Source organism: Bemisia tabaci, chromosome 7 (genome assembly GCF_918797505.1).
Source record: "Bemisia tabaci chromosome 7, PGI_BMITA_v3".
NCBI classification, from domain to species: Eukaryota; Metazoa; Arthropoda; class Insecta; order Hemiptera; family Aleyrodidae; genus Bemisia; species Bemisia tabaci.
Genome location: NC_092799.1, coordinates 1,975,433 through 2,002,273, shown reverse-complemented (window position 1 = coordinate 2,002,273; position 26,841 = coordinate 1,975,433). Strand labels below are relative to the sequence as shown.

General features: G+C 38.2%; 1 protein-coding gene across 3 annotated transcripts; it reads right to left on the bottom strand.

The window, feature by feature from the left end:
- Positions 1–11,653: 11,653 nt before the first annotated feature.
- On the bottom strand, positions 11,654–26,339 carry LOC109039677 (dynein light chain Tctex-type protein 2). Of its 3 annotated transcripts, none has more exons than XM_019055271.2 (4): positions 26,128–26,339; positions 21,578–21,691; positions 14,063–14,259; positions 11,654–12,854 (listed from the first exon to the last, which is right to left on the bottom strand). In XM_019055271.2, exons 2-4 carry the CDS (start codon positions 21,641–21,643, stop codon positions 12,689–12,691), a joined length of 429 nt encoding a protein of 142 aa, XP_018910816.1. In that variant the 5' UTR covers positions 21,644–21,691; positions 26,128–26,339; the 3' UTR covers positions 11,654–12,688. The 3 variants fall into 3 exon arrangements, with proteins under 3 accessions (XP_018910816.1, XP_018910817.1, XP_018910819.1); XM_019055272.2 differs by lacking the exon at positions 26,128–26,339 and adding an exon at positions 25,902–26,034; XM_019055274.2 differs by lacking the exons at positions 21,578–21,691; positions 26,128–26,339 and adding an exon at positions 15,428–16,905.
- Between the last annotated feature and the right edge of the window lie 502 nt (positions 26,340–26,841).

Sequence of the window (26,841 nt, the reverse complement as noted above, 5' to 3'; positions counted from 1 at the left end):
AAATACTAGAAAAACGCAGGCAAAATTCTGTTGCCAACTTGCATGAATCACGATTGCCAGTATCTCTTGGACGCCATTCATGATAAGGTCAATCCAAGTATATTTTTCATTTCATAAGGCGTATCTAAGAACCTACTCTAAAGAACTGATCGGCCGTCTGTAAATAAATTCCTTCCCCTCTGAATGCAGTGGTAAACAAATTTCCATTGGGTTGTTCGGTTGGTGTAATGCTTGAAAATTAATTTTTTGACGTAATATCGGAGATCATGCGGTACTCAGGCCATCGTGGTAAGTACATGTGATATTCAGTAATTTTATTCATGACACATAGTCCTCAAGAATATTGTGAAATGCCGCCATCTAGCTGACAGCATCCAACGAAAAATGTCTTGACTTGACTGATGAATTTTTCCCTTCTTTTTAATTGGTGGAATTAAACTTATCGATTGAAAACATTGTATGATTGGCTAGTAAGACAACTAAAAAAAAAAAATAAATAAATAAATAAATAAAAAAAAATCAAGAAATCACAAAAAAAATCTTATAGTACATCAGAAAGGGAAACATACAGACGGGGAATAACTACATCTGCATTTCGATCCTCCTTACTCCTCGCGTAAAATTTATTCAAGAAGAAAATTTTCAAACTCAAAATTCAAACCAAGACTCGAATGGAGATCGAAACATGCATGTGTAAGTACCTGCAGCATATTTTTTTACTTGAATGTTTACGCTCTTTGCATTTTCAAATAATATTTTGGTGGTGGAACAAGAAGTATAGCAAGTTCACTCTGAATTTGTTTTTTTTAATCCTCCATTTTTATTCTATCAATTCAGTAGTATATCATGAACGTCTGATCATCACACATGTTTTCATTGTACATGGCGAAACTCATTTTAAGCCTGAATGCTTTCTAATTTGAGTTTTATATATATATATATTTTTTAACTTTTTCATCTAACAGCGTGAACACACATTAATGATGCCCGTGAGTACAGCTGAAAATGTTCCTTCTTTATTGCTATTTCTAATCATTAATTCGTTCGCTTTTTTCATAAGAATTTTTTTTAACTCAATTGGCAAAACGCATTCTCTCCTACGACGTAAAACGGGTCACTGACTACTGGACTAACACACTTGAGCATTCGGTCGTTGAAATTAACATCAATTTGCATATTTTGACCCTTTTTACGTATATGTCGCAAGCAGTCAGAAATCGGCGGCAATGTGCAAGAGGTCGTGTTAACTCGTCATTTCATTTATTCGCATCGACATAGTAAAGGTTTCATTGATAACGAGATTCAAACGCACAATCTCGCCTTGAAGCGCCTTCAAATCCCGGTGATACTCTCCGCATTGTCGGCTAGTTAGTTTAGTTGCCCATCCGAACCAAATCCAACTAAGGTTTGCTACACAGCAGCTAATTACACCCGTTGTACTCACTAGTGTACTAGCTGGTACCAAAGCAGGAAAAAAGTCTATCAAAAAATCATAACAACCGTCTACCTCTTTTTTTTAAAATTATAACATTTTTTTTTTGCATTTTTTATTCAACTTAAATAGGTTGCAATTTGCCTCGATTACTGATTCCCTGCGACATATACATGAAAATAGAGCTACATATGGACGTATGTCTGCCAAACGGAACTATGTGCATTATGAAGTGCGCCCTGTTATGCATATATTCCTATGGGTCTCAGGGCTCATGTCCTAATACACATAGTTCCGTTTGGTAGAAATACGTCCATATAATCTGTACTTCGGTAAACATTCTATGGTTTGCATCATTCAGTGATATTTCCCCTAAACTGCTAGGGAATGTATTTATTATTCATAATTACAAAGTGTTAATGTCTCTAGGTAAATACGTAAATGTTCGCCTGCCATGTTTCTGTTTTGTTTTTCTGCTATGAACAGTTAATCAAATGTAAAGCAAGCGGGCGAGATCTATTTCACCCTCTAATTTTTTTTTTTTTTAAAAAAAAACTTTTCAATGAAGAAACTCATTATACATGAGTGTATCCTATGTCTACATAATATTTACTACACTAGTAACAATTTTACCCGTCGACTGTGCGAAAGTGCACGAAAAAGTAGACGAGCTCTGTTCGAGAAAATGGCTTACTTTACAGATCTAATCATGTTGTACAATCCCCTGTATTTCAATGAAGTGCTGGATTTTAATTCAAGATTTCTCTGTTAACAGAAAACCGCCACAAACACGGCTGGCCCGCTGGATCACGGATCGCTGACTTGTATGATGACTACGGCTCTTATTAGTCGGAGAGATTGGACGTCAATTTTGTATGGACTGGATCAACCATCCCTGAATTTTTCATTTTTTTAAAAATAATTTCAACGAATAAGTGATTTTCGCAAGTTGGCAGCATTTAATTCCGTCAATTTAAACGTAGGTAAAACAATCGATGTCAATGAAAACAAGCAGTCTTGCCATAATCGATTATTTATAATGGATTCAAACTGGAGGAACACAGTCCTGTCAACTTGAAAACATTATCAGTGTAAGCTGATAATGGACCAGTAGACAAGGCACGAATTTCAGAATTCTGATACACGTTTCACAACCGAAATTTCACGTAGAACACGATGCGCACAACGAAAATTACCGAAATCAACTCCTTACGAAGATATTTAATGATTCTTGATGCGTGAATTCAAACCTCCCGCTCATGAAAACTCAATGCTCTATGTGACTCACATCGCGCGCTAAACGTTATTTTAACAGTCTCTGCGATATAAAAATCTGGCAACCTCAATCTTGACGCTTTGGCTCAGCTAGGTATAGCAAGTTGTTTTTAGTTTGAACAACACATGGTGGAAAATGAACATTGCTCGATTGAGAATCTTGCTGAAACCGTTGCAGAGCACGATTTGACTCACGTAGAGCTTTGAGTTTCTTATGAGCGGGCAGTTCAAATTCCTCGTAACCAATGTGAAATAAAAACGTTAATATCTTTGTTAGGAGTTGATTTCGGTAATTTTCGTGGCGCGAATCGTGTTCTACGTGAAATTCTTGTCAAGAAACATGTATCAGAATGCTTAAATTCGTACCTTGTCTAGTGGTCCATTGAAATCGATAAACAAAGCTAAAGACGAAGAGAGTATAGTGAATTTGCCGTGATCCCATTGGTTGAATGGGGTGTTCTTCCAGACTAATTGGTTAAGTGACAGAATGATGGACTAAGTCTAATGTGCCTCGTCAATTCCGTTAATTATTCAATCATTTACCTCCTCTTTGTCTACCGCTTTGTCTATCAAAATCAATGATCAGCCTGCTGCAACCCAAGATATCCAATCGAATCTCGGATATCGACGGTGAAACTACCAAACCACGTATCTCGGTTTGCGACGTCGCAGACTTCCTGTCATACTTTATTTTTTAAATGAAAAACTACTTAACGTCCAGTCTCGAAAATTTCTGTGATTTTTCCTCTTCGTGCGGAGAAAATTCTGTGAAAATTTCAAGGAATGATATTGATTTGGTCTACTTCAAAAAAATAAAATGCGAGCGTAGATTTTTAAACACCGCAAACGAGATACGTGGTTTGGTAGTTTCACCGTCGATATGTAGCTTGTGGTATGTCTGTTCTAACAGAGAATTCTCTTTTGCATTCCGTGAGTAGCACAAAAACTAATGAATTTCCTCAGGCTGTACTTCTTTGCCCAATGGTTGCAACTGGATTGCACAAGTAAAGTAATGTTTTTTAACGTTTCCCTCAATATTCCTAAGCTTAGGCAGTATTAAAAATATGTTGAAATGACACTCATACGAAATAACAGGAAACAACTTTTCCGAAAAATGTTGCATCGATTTTGAAGGTCAATTTTTGCCAAATTAATCATCATGGTATTCACCTCTGAGGTTTGATTTTTGAAATGGATAGATAGAGGGATACCCAAAGGAAGAAAAAGAGAAGAAAGACCAATCTTATTGGTAGAGACAGTTGCGGTGCGGACAGAAGAGGTGAGTATCGTAAACTAACTAACGGCAACTCACGGAAGATCTTATAGTTGGTCCATCATTCTCCCCATTAGCCTACAACAACCACCCGTTTCAACCAATAGGATTGCTCTATTGTGCCCTTGGCTTCTTTGTCTTTAGCTTTGTCTATCAATCTCAATAATCAGCCTGTAGGTAATTTATGCTATGGAGACAATATTGGCGATGATTGCGGCAATATTGTTACCATAATCCACTTACATCACCCAGAGATGTCGCTGTGAATATTTTCACACAGTGTTAAAGTGAAGCCTCCAAAATATATATCCTTGCCTCTAAAGTAATGGGACAATATTTCTGTTAACCTTATTGCAGGTACAGAACCTACCTTAATAAATTAAAACTGTGGAATCGGAGCCTTTGCATAAGGGAGAAAGTATTTCGATGAAGGTACGACCTTTCGAGTCGCAAAATTGATGATTGTTTGACGAGATGTTTTGAAGCTCAAGCGCTGAGGGATGTAGTGTTCTTGAAAAAAGGTATGGGAGGAAAACGTCGCAGGGAGACAGGATCCGTAAAGAGAGTCTAAAATGTTGATGGTGAAGATCGGTCGGTGTACTATCTTCGACGAAGCGAACATTTCACATGAAACCAAGTTCTTAAAAAATTCACCGAGTCGGTGAGATAGGCGGAAGGGGCTCATCTTTCAGCCAGGTTTTTAGCTTCGCGTTTGACCGTACTTGGTCTGATTTTATTCCGATCTGACCTGCTGGACTCCGTGCATTCTGAAAAAAATTTTCTGCAAAAGTCATCAAAATTGATCAATTTTTTGAGATTTGCAGGATGAGAACGGAGTGAAACTTAACCGAAAAATTAAAATGGGTTCTACATCCAGAAATAAGTCCATTGAATTTTAGCATGGCCTTGTAATTTTCATTTTTTGGCCTACCCCAGTCATAGTATTTAAAAAAGTTTCAGAAACAACATTAAAATGATTTTGGTTTTCTACGGCAAACTTTAATCCAATTATCTTTTTTCACTCTTAGCCGAATACTAACAGCCAAATTTAGTGTATTATACTTTTATGATGGATGCATTAAAAATATATTAAGTTCATTAATGATGTGAAACAAAAATATATATTGAATGGGTAATCCGTTAGGACTACAGATTTTCTAACGCAAACGATCACCGAACTGGTGCATGTAAAGTATTACAAAGGTCCAAGTTTAGAATTGATGATGTTTTTAGATACTGTTTGATTTGTCAAAACTGTAAATTACGTACTTTTGATTGTGTTATATATAAAGTTACCTTCAATGTTTATACGATATATGATTCTCTGCATTTTTAGAATTATTTTCGATCACAGAAAGATCTTCGACTTTTTTTTTTACTTTCAAGGTACTACGTGAATAAGGAATCGGGGATTCTAGATGTTTAATTTTGTAAAAAGTAAGTTATTAAGTATTCTTTCAATTTTGAAACTCTGTCAAATCATTGATGGAGATGAAATCAAGGCTAGTGAACATGCTAAGGTGTTGTGTACTTCTGTTTATAGTTAAGTATATTTTTTTTTAAAGATTGCAATTTGTTTTTAGTTAAAATTTGATAAATCCAAATCGACCTCGGTTGAATTTTTGCAACCATTACTTTTTAAACTAAACACTCACTGATATATTTATTAACGAGCAAATGTTAGAAATAAATCTCTTTCTGAGTCATGCCAATTGCAGTTTCCATTCTTATTTCCTCATCCAGTTATCTACGAATCATAGTCAGAAACAAGTTAGAATCATAGTTAGAGACCACAATACAAGAAAATAAATAGTGCGTAAACCTTTCGGCAGTAGTTATCGTCCATCTAAGATCCGCCTTCAATTTCGTCGTATAGGCCATACACCTGCCGAGAGCACGACTCCAAACAATCATCTCATTTGTGTCGCCCCAAAGACTTTCATAAATCCAATAGACAATGCGTAAACCTGTAGGCAGCTCTAGGTCTCCACTTATTAATACGCCGTTTTCGAATCTTCTGTATTTACATGACGAGATTTTCCAAATTGTTTTGCATTATATTTTAGATTTGAGTATCCTTTATTAGTAGCGTCACAGGAAAACCGAGAAACCACGCGGAGACGCTACTTCAATATTCAGCTTCCATCGCCTTCCTAAGGCGCAGGCATACAACTATTTGAACTCTCCGGAACGCGTGAGGTATCACGCCTCAATTGAAGGCGTTTTTGAATCCTTTGCATTTACATGACGAGATTTTCCAAATTGTTTTGTATTATATTTTAGATTTGAGTATCCTTTATTATTCAGTTATATTACTCCTGCTTCTTAATTTTTAATTATTCTGCAAAAATAATCAATTTGCGAAATACAAACCTGGCTTTAGCCCTCTTAAACTACTGCTTAAACGGTCGAAACTGCAGTAGCGGCACAGGAAAACCGAGAAACCAAGCGGTGACGCTATAGTCCAGGCGCCTGGTAAGTCCACCTGGAATGTTGGGTACACAGCGATTTTTTAGGCCTACTTCATGTTTATTGGGTCGCTGAATCCGAATCTGAAGTTTCCTACCGCTTATCTGGTGAGCATTTTCCGCCATATTGAAAAAATTGAATAAAAATGCCTTTTTTGCGGTTTTTTTTATACAGCGGCTACGAATGAGAAAAAGTACCGGGTTTAGTTAATGTTTTGAATAGCTGACATAATTTGAAAGAAAATGGCATATGCATATGCTGGGTTTGCTCAAAAATTGAGGAACCTCGGATCTCGGAACTTTGGAACGCTTCGGAACTTGGCTGACGGCGGCGAGCCGGATCGTGCGTTTACAGGTGCGCCGCGTAAACGTGAATGGGCGCGATGTTCAAGATGCTGTATCTTCCTCAATTTTTAAGCAAACCTAGCATATGTTGACACCATTATCTTCCAAATTATGTCAGCTGTTCAAAACATTAACTAAATCCGGGACTTTTTCTCATTCGTAGCGGCTGTATAAAAAATACCGCATAAAAGGCCTTTTTGGGCAATTTTTAAATATGGCGGAAAATGCTCACCAGATACGCGGTATGAAACTTCAGATTTGGATTCAGCGACCCAATGAACATAAAGTAGGCCTAAAAAATCGCTGTGTACCCAACATTCCAGGTGGACTTACCAGGCGCCTGGACTATAGCGTCACCGCTTGGTTTCTCGGTTTTCCTGTGCCGCTACTGCAGTTTCGACCGTTTAAGCAGTAGTTTAAGAGGGCTAAAGCCAGGTTTGTATTTCGCAAATTGATTATTTTTGCAGAATAATTAAAAATTAAGAAGCAGGAGTAATATAACTGAATAATAAAGGATACTCAAATCTAAAATATAATGCAAAACAATTTGGAAAATCTCGTCATGTAAATGTAAAGGATTCAAAAACGCCTTCACTTGAGGCGTGATACCTCACGCGTTCCGGAGAGTTCAAATAGTTGTATGCCTGCGCCTTAGGAAGGCGATGGAAGCTGAATATTGAAGCAGCGTCTCCGCGTGGCTTCTCGGTTTTCCTGTGCCGCTACTGCAGTTTTGACCGTTAAGGCCGTAGTTTATTGGCGCTAAAGCCAGGATTGTATTTCGCAAATGGATAATTTTTGCAGAATAATGAAATATTAAGAAGCAGGAGTAATTAAACTAAATATTAAAGGGAACTCAAATCAACAATATAATGCAATCCAATGTGGTAACAAAATATGTTCAAAAAGCTGAAATTAGAACCAAATCGGAATTTCGGGTACACAGCAATTCTTTAGGCTTACTTTATGTTTTTTGGGTCTCCGAATCCGAATCTGAAGTGTCCTACCGCGTATCTGGTGAGCTTTTTCCGCCATTTTTAAAAAATTGCCTGAAAAGGCCTTTTTGCGGTTTTTTGGATGTAGCGGCTACGCATGAGAAAAAGTCCCGGATTTACTTAATGTTTTGAATACCTGGCATAATTTGAAAGAAAATGGTGTCAACATATGCTAGGTTTGCTTAAAAATTGATGAAGACACAGCATCGTGAACATCGCGCCCATTCACGTTTACACGGCGCACCCGTCAACGCACGATCCGGCTCGCCGCGATCAGCCAAGTTCCGAAGCGTTCCAAAGTTCCGAGATCCGAGGTTTCTCAATATTTGAGCAAACCCAGCATATTCATTTGCCATTTTCTTCCAAATTATGTCAGCCATTCAAAAAATTAACTAAATCCGGGACTTTTTCTCATGCGTAGCCGCTGTTTTCCAGTCGGAAAAGCTCCGCGAGTCCCTCGATTCGAGCGATTCGCTTAAGACGCTCCAGAGAAAGAGTCAAAAAGTTGTCAGAAAAGCTTGTTTTTTACTAGTTTTTGATTGTTTCTCGGCTCAAGAAGCCTCGCCGACAGTCGGGACCGTGCGGAATCGATTTACGCCTCCAACTCCATAGGATGCGACTGAAATTTCGAAATTTTTTTCTCAGTCCCAAGTCGAGAAAATCGACAGGTGTTACATAGACTAAATTTTTACGAAAAATCGAAAGTTTGCCGATCGGGCCGACACCAAGTAAGTTCGCTTGGAATTGACCCGCTGAGTGCAATTTTCCAGTGGGAAAAGCCCCGCGAGTCCCTCGCTTCGAGCTATCCGCTGAAAACGCTTCAGAGAAAGAGTCAAAAAGTGGTCAGAAAAGTTCTTTTTCGACCAGTTTTTGACCGTTTCTCGGCGCAGGAAGTCTCGCCGAGAGTCGGGGCCGTGCGGAATTGATTCTACGCCTCCGATTACGTATGATGCGACTGAAATCTCGAAATGTTTATCTCAGTCCCAAATCTAGAAAAATCGACAGGGGTTACATGGACTAAATTTTTGGCATCAAAATCTAAGGTTTGCCGATCGGGCCGAAACCAAGTAAGTTCGCTTGGAATTGACCGATTATTATATTGACCGAGATCATTCCGCTGACATAAAAGGAAAAACCAAGGAATCTTTCGAGAAATTACGTTGACAAGTTTTCGAAGAAAGCAGTCAAGTATGACGGGAAGTCTGCAATGTCACAAACGGAGATACATGGTTTCGAACTTTAGCCATGGCTGTACTTCCAGATTAGCTTTTCTCATAATCATCAACTCCATGATTCCGAAAATACTTTTTTAATCTTGATTATATTTACTCTGTGGACTCTTTATCCAAAAATGGAATTCGGATTTTTGCGTATGTTAACGCACCGTTTTGTACGTGCGAATTCTCGACGGAAAACAGTTGCGTGGTGCATAATTTCCTGCCGAATCCCATGGTCCATTATTTTGCGGAAAAATTCAATAAAGATTCTCCTCTTGATTTAAATAAAAATTTTGCTCAGCGGTTCCATGACAGCTGCACCGATCATTCATTTTGAAGGTCCCATCTGAATCGTGTGACAAGAGCTTTTCCTTTTTAACCAAATTTTTCTTTCCTTCCGTCATGTGCCTGGAGTGAATGATCGATTTTCGATATTTCCCCATTTGAATCCGTGGTAAAGATTCGACTATTAAGATGCTTGCTGCGAGCCCTGTTAATCGATCCTTTTCCATAGGTTTAAATGGCAGATCAATCGATATATCGCAAAGCACGCCTCGCCACTGTTCCCCATAGAGAAAAAAAAGGAGGTGTTTGCATTTCGGGCATCTTGGAATTTTTCATAGAGTATCTATAGCTTTGATGACGTCATTGGGTACAGCGACGTTTTTATCCTGTCGATTTTCTTGGAAATGGTGTAATTTAAGGGAAAAAGTCATTCTATAAAAAGTGCTTGAAATTAAATAAAGGGTTGATTTAAGTAAAAAAATCGGACATTATGGTCCGTTTTTACAGCGTCAACATAACCCTCAACGAGCGTCTTGTTTACATTGATGACGTAGGTGGGTACAAATCCTCAAGATGCAAACACCTCCTTTTTTTTCTCTATGACTGTTCCCAACTCGAAGACATCCTCGTATTCCACCTCCACACGCACCCCACGCAGATCCTTCCGCCTCAATTGCAAAGTCTTTTATGGCTTCCCTCTTTTTTCAGACTATTCAAACGCCCCAACAACTTCCGAGGGAAACAAAATAACAAAAAAGTAGGGCATCAAGTCAATTTTGTACATACATATTTTTGGGCAAAATGAGAGACGACATGTCTTCATTTGCGACGTTGCAGACTTCCTTAGAAATTGTATCTTTATTTCGAGAAGCTGGTCAACATGAAACTTAAATTCTCCACGATTTTTCGTATTCGAAAGCAGACGATTTGGTTCAAAATTTAAAGTCGTAATATTGGATTGTTTTTCAAGGAAGAGAAGAAATAAGAACGGAAATTTTGAAACACCGCAATGGAGATACGTGGTTTCGCACTTCAGTCGGTGCGATACGGACATCCATGAAGTTTAAATAGTTGCATCAAGTCCCCCTCACCGTCGACCAACGCGTCGGTCGATCGAATCAACTACAGGCAGTATGAGCAGGGATTCAAAACGCCTTCAATTTTTTGAACGTAATACGGACATCCGTCGTGGTTGTATAGTTGTATCAAGGCGCCGTAGCAAACGCGTCCCATTGTTTATCGTTACAGACGAATATAAGTTGAGAGAGGAAAGTCATAATGCTTTCAATTTTGTACATACGTATTTTTGGGCAAAATGAGAGACGACATGTCCTCATTTGCGACGTTGCAGACTTCCTTAGAAATTGTATCTTTATTTCGAGAAGCTGGTCAACATGAAACTTAAATTCTCCATGATTTTTCGTATTCGAAAGCAGAAGATTTGGTTCAAAATTTAAAGTCGTAAAATTGGATTGTTTCGCAAGGAAGAGATGAAATAAGAACGGAAATTTTGAAACACCGCAATGGTGATACGTGGTTTCGCACTTCAGTCGGTGAAATACGGACATCCATCATAATTCGGAAAGTAGAACCTACTGAGATATGCTCTCGGTTAGGTATGTTTCCACGACCAAAATGGGAAATGAGATGCAATTTTTCAGTGCTGCTATCAAATTGAAGCAGTACTTTTACTTTTTGATCAACAAAAATCAAGGATCGAGTATCAAAAGAGTATATCGCACTCTCCTGGAGATTTTTGTTGATCAACAAGTGGAATCGTCTCTTAAATTTGATCGACAGCACTCAACAAGTCCCATCTCTTCCCTTTTTGATCGATTCCTATCAGTCTTGGGAATAAAGCTGTTGTTTCTCGGGTTTGTCATCTTTTTTAGCGCGAAACGCGAACTGCACCTAAATGAACTTAAAATTTTGGTTAGTTTGACGTGATTTACCTCCTATATTAACCGAAAGTAACACAATAATACGGTCATTCCCCAATTTAAAATTGACAAAATTAGACATTATTAGAAAATTAAACTTCCGAGGTATGTAGTTCTTCGTTCAAATGCAAAATTGATACTGTTCAAGAATGAAAAAACAAAAATTGTGGGAAAAATCCCCTGTTTCATTTGGTTATCATTGTCGTACACTAGGAAACCCCTTCAAATGCTCGTGATACCAACTTAGCGACTGCTACTTACAATCAGAGGGGAAACATCATTTTTCAAGAATTTTTCAGTATTTATGCGGAGTTGAATAGCCAATCGAGACATGATCATGGATTATTGTGCTTGCCAAAATGAAGTGTCGTAATGTCTAAAGAGAAATATGCGAGTATTTGTGGATTTGGAATAGCAGGGAACATATACTTTGAAAACTTTTTATTACATTACAAATTTACAATAATTGCTTTCCTGTCTAACTTTTCAGTATTTAACGCCTAAATTTAACTCAAGTTAGTAGAAGTCAACGATTCGGGCGTGATTTGTACTTCTATTAAAATCAAGAAGAGCTGTGCACAATGTGACATGCGCCGTGTAATGCAAGTATTATTATGGATCTTAGGGTTCATGTCAGAATTGATATAGTGCCTTTTGACTCAAATGCGTCCACATTTTCGGCTTCCGTTATGAGGTGTCACGTATCATTGCACTATAAGGGAAACAGCTATTTTGACGATAGGTTGTTTTAAGCTTAGTACTGGTTCAACGCATTTGTTTGCGTTTCAATGCATAAAATGTCAACTTCGTTTCTGAGCTTCACGGAGAAAAATTATATGTTGATTCAGTATTTATGTTGTTAAAAAAAATTCTGGCAAATTTCAAATGCTGATTTTCCATTTTAAAAAATGATATTTACGCCCACGGTAAAATGAACAAATCCGAACGTTGAGTTACCGTTTTTGTACACGGAAAAAATTAAACTGCTGATTTAACAATTCAATTTCTAAAAAAAGTGACTGCAATGATTCAACGCAGATTTTACAAAAAAAATTGATACTATAAACACTATTGTAAGCTAATTTAACCACGGGGGTGGTTAAAGTAGCATTTTTTTGTTGTAAAATCTACGTTGAAACATTGAAGTCACTTCTTTTGGGAATTGAGTTGTTAAGCAGCAGTTTAATTTCTTCCGTGTATTGTAAAATCAACATTCGAAACTTGACGGACTTTTGTATAACAGTTTAAATGCTAAATCGAAATTTAATTTTTTTCCGTGTCTAGTGTTTATTTTTTGCATTTGCACAGCCATACGAAGTTTTATTTTTTTTATTTTTTTACATTTTTTTTTTAAATCTTTGATGCAAATCGAGCGCCTCTCGACGGTGCGTGGTGGAACGTACCGCGTTATCGCGCTCTGAATAATTTAATATATGTTAATATAAGCAGAGAGGTCCAAATCTATTCACAATATAACGCATAAACAGCAGCTGAGATGGTAAGGTGGTAATTTTCAAAAGTGAACAGGGCATAGGAGTCTCGATTTTCGTCCCAGAGAGCTTGCGACAACGTCAACAAACCTTGACCCGCCTTCTCTGAAATCTGGATGACGCATACCAATTTGTACCTGTGGAAAAGAAATAAGAGTAAGATGCACATCTGATACTCAGACTAATCTACTATCCAAGTTACTGACGATTGCAGTAATCACCAAATTTTGAAAAATGAAATTTTCTTTAAAATTCCAACAATCTAATTTGAAATACCCCGCACCTAAAATTAAGCAATATAATGGAGGGAGGCAAAATCTATATTTGGAGATCAGCGCTTTGTTTCGCCTATTCATGAGCAAGTTGTTTAACCAAAAATCGATCATAATTCTCCTGATAATAACTGATAAAATGGAGACTTCATTTTGCAATTGAATTAGTAAGTTCGAAAACACACCAACTCGGAAAAAATAATATGCTCAGGAAACAAAAAACTGCGCGGCAGGCGAAGAAGTTACTTTCAGAATAAGTTTTCTGGTGCCAAAGGATCGGTACTTCGGGACATTGTAAAGAACCAAGTAGAAATAGATGCATACGAGTTGCCGAGTTGGTGTGTTCTCGATCTTTCGAAATTTCCCCCAAGTAACAGCTACTAGTTCTGTAACTAAAACATCTTGCGTCTGACTTGTCCCTAAATGCGTCATGATATATCGACAAAAAGTCAATTTGGCCCCTAAAAAATCTTTAATGGAGATGTTGCATGTGTGAGGAATTTACGATTTGACTGTTGATTCATAAGTAAAAGTTCGCGAGAAACACGATGGTGCCACTGGCTTTTTCTGAAATCAACTTTCAAACTCAAAAAAAGCTCTCAAGTTGAGACCAAAATGGAGGGGATATCCCACGCTATCCTGAGAGTCCACCTCTACATCAAGACAAACTCTCCCTGCAAAGATAGGGAGCAAATACATCGACAGGGCTGCCACTTCATTTGGGGACTCTAAAACTGAAAACACGGCATCACTGCTAATGTATTCGCTCCCTATCTTTGCATGGAGAGTTTGTCTTGATGTAGAGGTGGGCTCTCAGGGTAGGGTGGGATATCCCCTCCATTTTGGCCTCACTATGAGAGCTTTTTGAAGCTTGGGAGATGATTTCAGAGAAAACCAATGGCACCATCGTGTTTCTCGCGAACTTTTACATAAGAATCAATGGTCAAATCGCAAATCTCTCACACATGCAACATCTCCATTGCCTCTAAAAATCGACCTTGATGCGCCACATGGCTCCTGAAACTCCAATGTGAGTTTCGAACACTGGGAAGGAGCCTCATAGTATAGTTTACCTGTCGAACTGAAGGTCTTTGACGCGTTCTCTAAGATCCGCGGAAAGCTTGAGCGCCATCTTGGGGGACTCGACGGCGTCATACCTCGTGTCGACCGTCACCGATTCCGCCACAACCTCGTGCAAAATCCGCTCGACTTTCTCTGGGCAGAATTTATTTTTCGACTCTAGCTGGTAACTGTTGGCATACTTGAGCACCTGAGAAAAATCGGATGAATTAACGTCAAAAGTTGTCGATATTACGTATTTTGTTCATGAGCATTCAAGGAAAAGTCAAGTGTGGAGGTTGTTACAAAACTCTGAACTGAATTATGTGTTTGTATGGCGTAGGCAAATAATTAAATCTGGCATATTTTTCTGAGTGCCTAAGCGTATAGTCAAATTGTGATAGTTTAAGCAGTTGTGTATCTTTTTGATGAACTCTCGAGTTTTCCATGTGTTGTAAAAGTAAGAACTCATCAAATCTAAGAAATAGTACTGCATTGTCCTCTGAATAGATACTAATTTATATTGAAAGCACACATTTTGAAAAATTCTATACTATACGTATGGCATACTGAAATTTTCGAGATGATTGCAATTCAAAAACTAGGAATAAACTATTACCATCTTAGAATGCAATATTATCATATCATTCTTACCTACAATAGCAATAAATGGTTTATTCTAATATGAGCAAAATAATTAGAATTCCAATTTAAGTTTCAGTAAAAATATTTGACTATTTGCCTGCGACATATCTTCACTTGAGTGGTGTATGACGCGGAGTATCGCGTGAAACTGAAGGCGAGTTCACATGCTTAAATATCATGTTTCTGATATGGCATAAAAGAACATTGACTCAAGGACATAATATCCATCCGAAAAAAACGCATTAAAACTTAATATGTAGGTATTCAATGAATGAAAAAAAAGAAAAAAAAAAAAAACACTAAGAAGTGGCCCGAACTGTATGTAACAAGGTGGAGAAATAGTGCTGGGTCCACACCATTTCGCGGGTAAACAAGGCCAAGAAATTCCAAAAATTCAAATTAGAGTCAAAATTAAATGTTTTGAACTCTAATGCGCACCAGTACGAAACTGAGGGGGGAGCAAACCCAATGCAAACTGCCTGAGCTGAACACTCTCCCCCCTCAGTTTCGCACTGGTGCGCATTAGAGTTCAAAACATTTAATTTTGACTCTAATTTGAATTTTTGGAATTTCTTGGCCTTGTTTCCCCGCGAAATGGTGTGGACACAGCACCATTTCTCCACCTTGTTGTATTCAATGAATTACCTATACTTTTCTACTTGAATGAGCTACAAATCAATGAAATCCGAACTGAAAGCTATGATCATGACCACACCTTAAAGAAGTTGTCCTACCTGATTTGCTGGATTCATAGCAAAGCATGGTTTCTGATATGTTTATCAGGGAGCGACGAAAACTAGCAGTGGAATCTCTGTCACTTAATGTTCCAGAGTCGAAGCAAATTTTTTGACAGATGGTTTCGATGTAATTCAACGCATCACTTCCGTTCTTCTACTAAACATGAATGCGTCTTTGCGACTCAGGTCTGAATTGTCCAACTAAAATTTGTTAACTATGGAGTATTCTCGTAATGAAGCACCGAAGATGATCATACAGGAAATCAGGAGATGTAAGGAGTTTCAGATCAGATAATTCTGAGATAAAATCGTGTTTTGGTGGGGGTTGAATCTCACGGATTGAGGCAAAGATCATGAAATCTATCGAGATGTAAAGTTCCTAAGTTCAATATCGTCCGAAAGATTTTATAAATAATGTTCGAACCATGATAAAGTTCATCATTGCAAAAAATTTAGAAAAAAATTATAAAAAATGTATATCTCTGAGACTTCGAATCCCCTCGGCGGTCAGATTGCACACAAGAATGACAGAATGAAAAAAAAGGCAACTCTTCGTCACTTTTCCGACAATGATCAACTTACTCTTTTTTGATGCCCTTTTCCCTTAATTTTCCCGGACGTGTCCCGTACACGGAAAGGACCAAAACAGAGTTCGTATGACAGGATAAGTTTCCAGACAAGATATGAATTGAAGGACCACACACATGTTTTCTCCTGACAATTTCACGATGAAAACGGATCCTAGAATGAAAATTCTGAAAATCAACTTATGAACCAGAACATTCGTCAGATGGCGAAAATACGAATTTCGTTTAACTTCCTTTTGATCCGTGCTAAAAACACGTGTTCGCCACACGTTCAGGAGTTGATTTCCAAACGCTTTGATGTGTGAATAGTTCGCCATGTAAAATTTTAAAGAGAAAAACTATAATTTTTTTTTTCAAGTCCTTTTCAGACCTTGTCTAGGATCTTATCCTTCAAAAGCCCTTAAAACCCTCAAAACCGCACTATTAACAGTTGATCAGGGTTCCAGGAATTGATTTTGAAAAAAATTCCAAAAATTAAAAACTATCGAGCGAGGGGTGGATTATTGAATTTCGCTGGTTACAGCTGAACGGAGAGGTTCACATCAGGGTAGACGGACCGCGATAACAGTTGGATTGAAAAACACACCGGGAGGGGGTGCGGGGGGGGGGGGTGGACCACTGATTCTTTACTTTAATCGAAACGTTCCCGAAGAAAAGGAGCCGAGACGACGTGAAAGGACACTCGCTCTCCGGGAGTTACGGAGTTACGGGAGTTAAGTGGAGTTAGGGATGGTTTTGTTATGTCACTGAGGAGCCTTCACGGGTCGGACAAAAAAGCGGCGATGGGGCGACTGATTTACAAGGAAATCCATTCTGCAGGGGGAGACTTATGAGCCGGGACACACAGGGATTTCTGCGAGCGGGAACGGTGGACTGAGCCGGGTTTATGGGCTCGAGACATGAAAAGGAATCGAGGATCGGGGATCGGCCTATGGGCCAGGGATCGGATAGTAATCATCAATTTCGTAATTAGTTCCGGTTAGAGAAAGCACAGCCTCGGGCTTTCGGATGTGCATGCTCGAGGCGCCGCGGCGCGGGCGGGAGGGAGGGTGATCGATATTCGTTTTCTCTTTTCAGTTTTCTTCTCGCAGTGCAGTGGGTGAGTGGGTGAATGGGATACCGGGTGGATACCCGTGCCGAGCGGTACCAACTGTCACCTTTACGATTTACGCTCGCTTTCTTCTCCGAAGCCTCGAAAGCTTTTTTCAACTTAACGCAGGGTCAAAGAGCCCACCATTGAGTCCGAGTCATCCATGCGCCCGAGAGTTTTCACGGGAGAAACGTGATTGATGACTTATCCTGCCGTGCTAAGGAAAAACGCCGTATGAACCTTCAGGCGTTGCCTGTTTTCCATTTATAACACACGAATTTCCTGGTACACTTATGAATATTTTCTTTCTAATTTTTCAGATATTGTTGTTTCAATTTCACCTAAGTTCCAGGATAATTTCAAGGGAAAATATTCATAACTCTCCTCAAAAATAAACATTTTATTGAAGGAAATTTGGCAACTCTCGGTAACTAACTTCATACGGTGTTCTTCCTTAGCACGGCCGTACTCGTGCCATGTACACAAGAAGAAGTTCCAGTCGTTTGAATTTCAAGCATAATATGTCTACCATGTTTCTTTACTTCTGAATTTTTACATTATTTTATTCACAAATCATCAATCAATCAAACTGATAACAATTTACCGGCGATTGCTAAATTCCTGCGAAATGGTGTAAAACGGTGCAAGATCACCCTAGTATCCAAAATAGATTTGTGCAATAATTTCATCGTTTTTCTCACGAAAGGGTGTAACCATATTTTAATATTGCCAAATTTCCTCTCGCAAATCGCATTTTCACCGGGAGAATCTTCGGCATTTCGAAATAAAAGTTTCGTTGATTTTTCCTCTGAGCTCTTCCAAAAATCAAACAAATTTTGGAAAAAATTGCACGCTTACAGTCTCGTAAAAATTTGAACTGTTTGAATCAATTTTGCAATTTTGGAATGGTGTACCGTTCCTTCGTCCGAGGAGCTATGTCTCGGCAATTCTGTTCTTCTATCCTTTCAATCCGTTATATATGATCGATTCTGGGAGGATAAAAATGAAGTCGATAAATATCGAAAAATATTCACAACTCTCCTCAAAAGTAAACATTTTATTCGAGGAAATTTGGCAACTCTCGAATGTTCTTACGGCGTTCTTCCTTAGCACGGCAGTATCGATGGTGCAACTCCCAAACCACGTATCTCGTTTGCGGTGTTTAAAAATAGTAGCGGATATTTTGTTTTTTATGGATGATTTTATTGAATTTTTTTACACAACTCTTATCGGTTAATAGCACATCAGTGCAGTCAATTAATTCTGTATTTCTGATATGCAGATGGAATAAAAATCGATTTTAAGATTTTTCATCCTGAAAATAATAATATCTGTTATTTTGTTCCTATCTTACTCTTTCAAATTATTGTATAAAGTAACTAGTCAGTTGTTACTTTTGTACACTTTTAGCTTTGTAACTTTAATAATTGTTTACATTTCCCCAGTCGGAACCTTACACTAAAGTAAATTAAAAAAAAGAGATAATTTTTACGACGCAGTCCGAGAAAATGGTAAATAGGGGAAAACAAGGGGGAAAACGGGAAACAGGCTTAAATACAACGATAAAAAACCCGAGACTTTCCGACTCAAAACTGAGTCATTTTCAGTCGGAAAATAAATTAAAAATTAAAAAATATCGAAGAAAAAACCCGAGACCTATATTTTGTTAGATTTTTCTTTTAAAGATGAACAAAGCAACATTAATCCTTGAAGTTTTTTTCATGATTTGCTTTACACAGAGCAGAATAATCACGGGAGTGTTACGTCGAGTGGTTCTCCATTTAAAAAATTAAATGTGGCAAGAAACCCGCAACGTCACAAACCGAGATACGTGATTTTCGAATTTCAGCGTCTTTATATACAATGAGAGTTTGATAGACAGATATACTGCTGTTTTAAGGAAGACCGCCTTATGAGCCTTCTAACGTTGCCAAACTCAAATGAATAACGAATTTTTAAGGAAATCTGTTAATATTTTTCCTCCAATTTCCCAGAAAATTTTATTCACGATCAAATCTATATTATCTGAAAATTTCAAAAGAAAATTCTCTTTAAAAATAAACATTGTATTGGTGAAAATTTGAAAACTCTCGAGTGTTCATACGGAGTTTTTCCTTGGCACGGCGGTATGAGTAAATAGATGAATCGATTGACACTTAGACGAGTAGACAAATAAATACAAATGGATGCAGTGAATGGATAGTGGATGGTATATAGGGGAATGTAGAGAAATGACTTAATAGATGAATACATAGATGGATAGATCGATAAATTATTAAATTGATAGATTGATGAATGTTCCTACAATACGACTTATTTATGTCAAAAGGAAACTCGGAGGCAAGCAAATTGTATGTAATTACTTCGTCTTGTATGCCTTAATTCACTTCAATATATATTTTCTCTGAGCATAAAAGCGTCCGATAGATGGATGAAAAGATGACAGTAATAGATGTATGAATAGATGAATGAATGGATATATGGAGATATAAATAGATAGCTATACATGGTCTTAGCTTGAGAGATTCCGAGGAGCTGGTCTTCCAGTCAAGAAGAAGTTTTATTGTTTTAGGGCAGTAAACATCACCTACATAATTTCCTTTTCAGAATATAGTGCTTATCTGGCAACATGAGAAATCCGAAATTTTGTAAGATGGAAATTGTGTTTTCTCTTCGTGGTACCCAGGCTGCTCAGAGCAGTTACGATTTGCCCCCCTTATTACATGCCTTCATCCCACGAACACGTGCAACCAAAAATTCATTACTCCCATTGCTGAGTATTTCCTCGAATTAACAAGCCGAAAGCTGTAGACAATTTGGCGTGAAAAAGAACGGAAAAGGATAACAATTGAAGAACTTTAAAATCAATGCAAGGCAGCCAACACGACTAGGACAAATATCATCATTAGGAATATGACAGCCATTCAACGCGTAAAGATTGATGAAGAATTCGCCATGAGGACATGTCGATTTGCAAGTTCATCAGTCCAGACTGTGCTGCGTGCGTGTCTTGATACCTCAATACATCAGGTTCGATTGCCCACCAAAAGCTGTATAAATCGTACTCATGCACGACACGTGTGATAGCGGGGGCAACTCGTGCGAGTTGATATAGTTGTGGGTTTCTACCACTTGATTATAAGTAAAAAATCGATATTTATCGCCGCTATCGCGATATCTATCGAGAGTATTGAGATATATCAACATTATCGATATATATTGTCATCGTGGATACACATCAACATTATCAATATTTATCGACTTAATTGGTATCCTCTCAGAGTCGATCATAATAACGGATTGAAAGGATAGAAGAACAGAATTGAATGTATTTCTATCAAACGGAACTATGTGTATTAAGACATGAGCCCTGAGACCCATAAGAATATGTGCATAACAGGGCTCACGTCATAATGCACATAGTTCCGTTTGATAGAAATATGTCCAATTGCCGAGACATCGTTTCTCGGACGAAGGAACGTAACTACTTTCCAAAATTGCAAAATTGATTCAAACAATTCAATTTGACACGAGACTGTGCAAGTGCAATTTGTTTCCAAAATTTGTCTGATTTTTGCAGGAGCTCAGAGGAAAAATCAACGAAATTTTTACTTTGAAATGCCCAAGATTCTCCTGGTGAAAATGCGATTTGCGAGGAGAAATTTGGCAACATTAAAATGTGGTTACGTCCTTTTGTAAGGAAAACGATGAAATTATTGCACAAATCTATTTTGGATACTAGGGTGATCCTGCACCGTTTTACATCATTTCGCAGGCATTTGGCAAGCGCTTGTAAATTGCAATCTGTTTGAGTGATGAGGTGTGAATAAAAAAAATGTAAAAATTCACAAGTAAAGGAACATAATAGACATATGGATTACATTTTGCAAGAAGGAACTGGAAAATCTTTGGCTCTTCCATAATAGCACCCTCTTGCACAGGGAAACCAATGGCACATATGCTCCTTCTAAAATGAGCCAGAAATAGTAGTTCCTTAATGCAAAATGTGGTCCACATTATGCTTGAAATTCAAACGACTACAACTTCTTCTCGTGTGCATGACACGAGTAGGAGCCACGCTCGCAAGTGCGTTTGGCAAACTCGGCTCGGAAAGGCAGCTAAACTAATTGTCAGACAAAGCGGAGAGTATCGCCAGAATTGAAGGCGCTCTAAGCTGAGTTCGTGCTTGTGCAGTTCTTTGTCAATGAAATCTTTACCATTTCGATGCCATTGATTAATTATGACGAGTTAACACGCATGCAGACTAGAAATTGCCTGCAATTTCTGACTGTCTGAGACATACTCTCAGCTTATGCATGAAAAATGTAAATTTTTTATTGTTTCGTGGTAATGATACCGTGACGAGCAAAGTTCTATTGAAGGTAAAAAAAAGCAATTGCTTCACAAGGTTTTTTATACTTAAAAAGCGGTCGGCGCGATGTAAAAATTAATGAGAATAAAGCCCAATACCTTTTTAGCGACAATTTGATGAAAGTCGGCTTTCAATGCGGTTTTTAGGTCACTGAAGGACTTCATCTGAATGTTCCAGCCTACATGCTTTGCTGCCTACAGTAAAGGCAATTTCTGGAACAAAAGGGTCAAATTTAAAAAAAAATTATTCTATCCACTATATTTGTGTAAGTCGTCGGCAAGTAACCGACAAATTGCAATATGTTCGTGTTGAATCAACAAAATAAAAAAATTTTAAGTGAAAAACCGATACAGAAAGTAGTAATTATTATGCTTTGAATTCCAATATACGTTATCCCCTTCTTCTTGAATGTATGGTACCCGCTGGCACACTCGGGAGTTCGTGAAATGTAATCAAGAAGCTGCGTTGGGTTTGGTTTGGTTAAGCAACTAAACTAACTCCGCGGCAAAGCGGAGAGTATCGCTGGATTTGAAGGCGTTCCAAGCTGAGGTCGTGCCTTGAATTTTTCGCTAAAGAAACCTTACTATATCGATGTTATTGTAATTGCAATTTGATGAATTGACCAGTGCGGAGCTTGCAAATTGCCGGCGATTGCTGACTGCCTGCGACATGCAGAAAAACGGTAAAAAAAAGTGGTACATGTAAGAAGTTTCCCTAGGGTTTTACAAAAGAAGCTTCCTAAAGTATACATCCACGGTGAAACTACGAGACCACGTATCTCGGTTTCCAACTTGCAGACTTCCTGTCATATTTTATTTTCCAAATGGAAAACTACTCTACGTCAGTTCTCGAAAACTTCCGTGGTTTTTCCTATTAATTCAGAGAAAACTCTGTGAAAATTCCAAAGAATGATATTGATCTGGTCTCTTTTAAAAAAAATAAAATGAGAGAGGCAGATTTTTAAACACCACTCACGAGATTCGTGGTCTGGTTGTTTCACCGTCGATATGAAACTGCATGGAAAAATGCGAATTTATTTGCATCCGTCAAAAGTTGTTTGCTCTTAAAAGTTAATGATTTCAAAATAATTTTTTTTTTCACGGAGAATTATGTCAACTGGAACTGAATTCCCTTTTTCCTAGATCAATCTGTAGGTCCTTGAATTCGTTCGTTATTGAAACGATTTCTTGATGCAACTATTATCTATTTACGAGGAGAAAACTTGGTTCTTTGATGATTTGTCAAAATTTTAAGGAGCTTTGTAAGTTTTAGTGATGAGAACTTTCGGAGAAGCTTATTGAAATAGCAGAGAAGTTTTACGAGCGGAAGATTGAAAAAGGGCAAGCTTTTATCTCCTGCATGACACACACGCCACAGGCACATTTCCACGTCACGCGATGTTTGAGGAACAATATTCGTGACTCGTGAGCCGTTGTAATAAGTAAACGCGGCACAAATTTTGTGGCACTACATAACTTTTGTAATAAAGTTAATGTGTTGAAATTAGTTGTCATAATGAAAATCTTCAAACTGTTTCCTTGTTGAGACGATAATAGAGTTACATTGATCATTTCCGCAACTTAAAATCTTTCTCTAAAAAGTAAGAGTCACCTTTATACCGTGCATTACAGTTATTTTAGTTAAATTTGTACATACGCTCGAGGCCTTTCGGTATTACCCCATCTTCGAGAGCACTAAAAAAAACTACAAACACACTAAAAATACACTAAAATTACATACTACAACAAGCACATAATAACGACGATAAATGGACCGCGTTAAACAGAAAGGAACCAAGCCACATCAGCTATTGCCAAATTTAACAGGGGAATTTGATTTTCTACGAGAGGACGTTTGTGCGGATTCCTTTGAAAATTTAAAGGAATTTGCTTTGTATCATGGAGAAAATTTATAGAAATTTGCACAAAAATCCGCACAACCGTTTTCATGAAAAAATTAAAGTGCCCGATTAAATTTGGCAATAGCCGATGTGGCCTTTCTGTTTAACGCGGTCCAAATAATACTGTGAGCACACAAACTACATTACCAAATTATAACATGCTAACCCATAATTACAAGTAAATATAAAGGACAAGTGACGAAGTACTCGGCAAAGCAAATCAGAATTATTCCAAGACCAAGGCCGACAGAGAAATGAAAACAAATGGTACTGATATAGTCGTAATGAACTGTAATGCACGGTATAGAGATGACTCTTATTTTATAGAGATTTTAAATACCGCTACCAACATGTTTAAATAAAATATTTCTCGAGGAGGCACATACGCTGTGGAAAATTTCCACAGCGTTTAATTTGGAATCCCCGCGTACTTTTACATTTGCTTTTAATAACTTTTTCGCACTGTGTGCCCATTACGGTGTCCTTATATGCGCGTCTGTGACGTTTTCCCTCTTTTGTGCCAGTGACGTTTTTTGCCCATTTAAGCTGACAAAAAATTAATCCGAACAATCCGTGGGTGAAGCACATTATCCATTTTACCATTTAGGATTTTGCAAACGTGACTGCACAGATAATTTTCTGGCCAGGTTTTTACGAATTTCACCTCAAAATATCTGTCCAATCTGTTTTGAGGCTTGGTTCATATTTTTTCATTATGAATATTTGCCGGAATGACTGTTGCTTGCGTCATTCCTTGCGTGCGGTATACAACATGGCACAGACTCGAATCAGTCTTCCCACCACAGTGCATTACCTGATGTTTGACTTGCCGAAGTCAATAGAACATTGCACCATTTCAAAAAGGTATAGTCTAAAATCAAAGCGAAGAGTTTATTGAGTTATTTGAATTCTAAGTTTTGCATGAAAAAAAAATGCACGATGAGAAGGTAGCTTGCCGTTGAATATAAAATTTAAGTAAAATACCTATTATACAAAGCATGAAGCATAAGCTCCAATCGGAGAGTTTAAGTATGAACGACTCATTATGAGTACTCGTTTATTCGTCAGGAAATGATTTCTGAGTTGCAGAAAAATTTATCAAGCTGCAATTTTCTTGAAAAATGCCAAAGTACTGAATATTTAGCAGACCTGTCCAAGTAAAAAAGATGTAAATTTATATTTTTAGGATAGAGTACTATTCTTGTTCCTGGGTAGGTGTGTTGCCTCTACGGCAAAATGTAAGGCGTGTGTTAAATAGACAAATATCTACTTATACATTCTTAGATTGACTATTGGCTCAATCAGCGCACGAAGCTGTATAATGGACCACTAGACAAGGTACGAATTTCAGCATTCTGACACATGCTTCGTGACTAAAATTTCATGTAGAGCACGATGCGCACATCAAAAATTACCGCAATTAACTCCTTGCGAATATATTAATGATTCTTGGTGCGTGAATTCAAATCACCCGCTCATGAAAACTCAATGCTCTACGTGATTCACATCGCGCGCTAAACGTTATCATGACAGTCTCTGCGATATAAAAATCTGGCAACCTCAATCTTGACGCTTTGGCTCAGCTATAGCAAATTGCTTAGAGTTTGAACAACACATGGTAGGAGCTGAACATTGTTCGATTGAGAAGATTGCTGAAACCGTTGTAGTGCGCGATTTGATTCACGTAGAGCTTTGAGTTCCTTGAGAGCGGGCAGTTCAAAGTCCTCGTAACCAATGTGAAATAAAAATGTTAATAGCTTCGTTAGGAGTTGGTTTCAGTAATTTTCGTTGCGCGAATCGTGTTCTACGTGAAATTCTGGTTAAAATACATGTATCAGAATGCTTAAATTCCTACCTTGTCTAGTGGTCCATTGTGTCTTTTTCCAGTAGATTCATACTCCCTGGTATAAGTTTGTTTTGAGAGCACAGATGTTTTGATTTTCATTGTGCATGACACCTCTTTCTCCCATGAATGATAACATATGTTGGAGTTAAACCGAATTGTATTGTTCAGGAAGATAGGTTCACTCTTGAGAACCAATTTGGTTGGAGAGGTGTAAATTTAAATTGTTCTTGAGAACATCTCTCGCACATCGCACAACGCTGGATCTCCTACCACTGAAACGAAATTCGATTGACGTCGATGGAACAATGTGTTCACCGGTGTGCAATAAAACTACGCAGATTGAAAGCCTTGCAACTTGAAAGAAGTTGAGGAAAAATTGAACCCGTGAGCCATGAATGACTATAGTCTCTCGAATCTACAATTTTTTTCATAGGAGACAAGGATTGAAAGAAAAAAACCAAAATTCGAATCACTCGGGTGAGGTTGAACCCGAGACTTAAGGATTGAAGCGTTTTTCCTCCTTTGAATTCATTACTATAAAAATGACGTTCGGATCAACTCTTGTATTTTCAGATATTTTCCTTAACTTTGAGTTATTGGGAGAGAAAAAATTTACCCGTGTTTAGCTGAAATCAGAGCAGCCTGAATTTCCACAATTTGAATGTGTAACACTTACATTTTAAGGGCCGCTTGCACATGATGATTAGAAGCTAGATTGCGGCTCTAAATAGGAAGAAGAAAAATAAAAGAGCAGCCTGGAGGTCTACGATATAAATGTAAAACACTTACATTTTGAGGGGCGCTTGCACATAATGATTAAAAGCTGGATTGCGGCTCTAAATAAGAAGAAGAAAAATAAAAGAGCAGCCTGGAGTTCTACGATATAAATGTAAAACACTTACATTTTAAGTTCCGCTTGCACATAGTGATTAGAAGCTGGATTGCGGCTCTAATTGAATCGTGTCGGGAAATCGGGGGGCTGATTAGCGCGGGTGTGGGAGTGGCGGTCGCGGATAATGACACGAAGGATCGCGAAAGAGGTGTCGCGGTCGAGCGGTCGGACCGCTAGCCGGAACTTGAAAGGCTAAAGAGCGAAACAGCCCGGCTGGTGAGAAATGCGAGTGTTCGCTTCTATTATTGATTAAATGGCCGTAGCATTTTGCCATTTTCCCGATTTTAAGGGCGACGTTTTGATGATGACGTCTTCTGTTAGGCCCCGCGCCGCGCCGCCTACCCCCGCCGCCCCTCCTTCCATCAACGTTTCACCTGTTATTTACCCAGCCCCAGCGCACAGGCATAACCTCGCTCATATTGTGAAGAAAAAAAAAATAAAAAAATTACACCGCTCGCGTGTAACCGTTTTTGAGAAAAAAGGACTGCATTATGATAGCAAATTTGACTACCATAGGATTCCGCGAAAGGAGGAAAATTAGACAAAGTTGAGAGTCAAGGATTGCGGAACCTTCAGTATGGAAGCAAAGTTTGGGAACTTTCTGTCAACCCAAAGCACAATATCATCAACATCACCGGTCCCTCTCGCCATAAAAATTGTTAAGAAGGTATAAGCAATGTTGTCAATTATAATGTTTAATTCCCCCCCCCCAAAAAAAAAAAAA

Bases quoted from the DNA above. Each gene is read 5' to 3' on its own strand.
- LOC109039677 (XM_019055271.2), bottom strand. From the start codon at position 21,643: ATGAAGTCCTTCAGTGACCTAAAAACCGCATTGAAAGCCGACTTTCAT. The intron at 14,260-21,577 runs GTATTGGGCTTT...GATTTTTCTCAG, and splicing joins ATCAAATTGTCGCTAAAAAG to GTGCTCAAGTATGCCAACAG. The intron at 12,855-14,062 runs GTAAACTATACT...TCTTTTCCACAG, and splicing joins AAAGACCTTCAGTTCGACAG to GTACAAATTGGTATGCGTCA.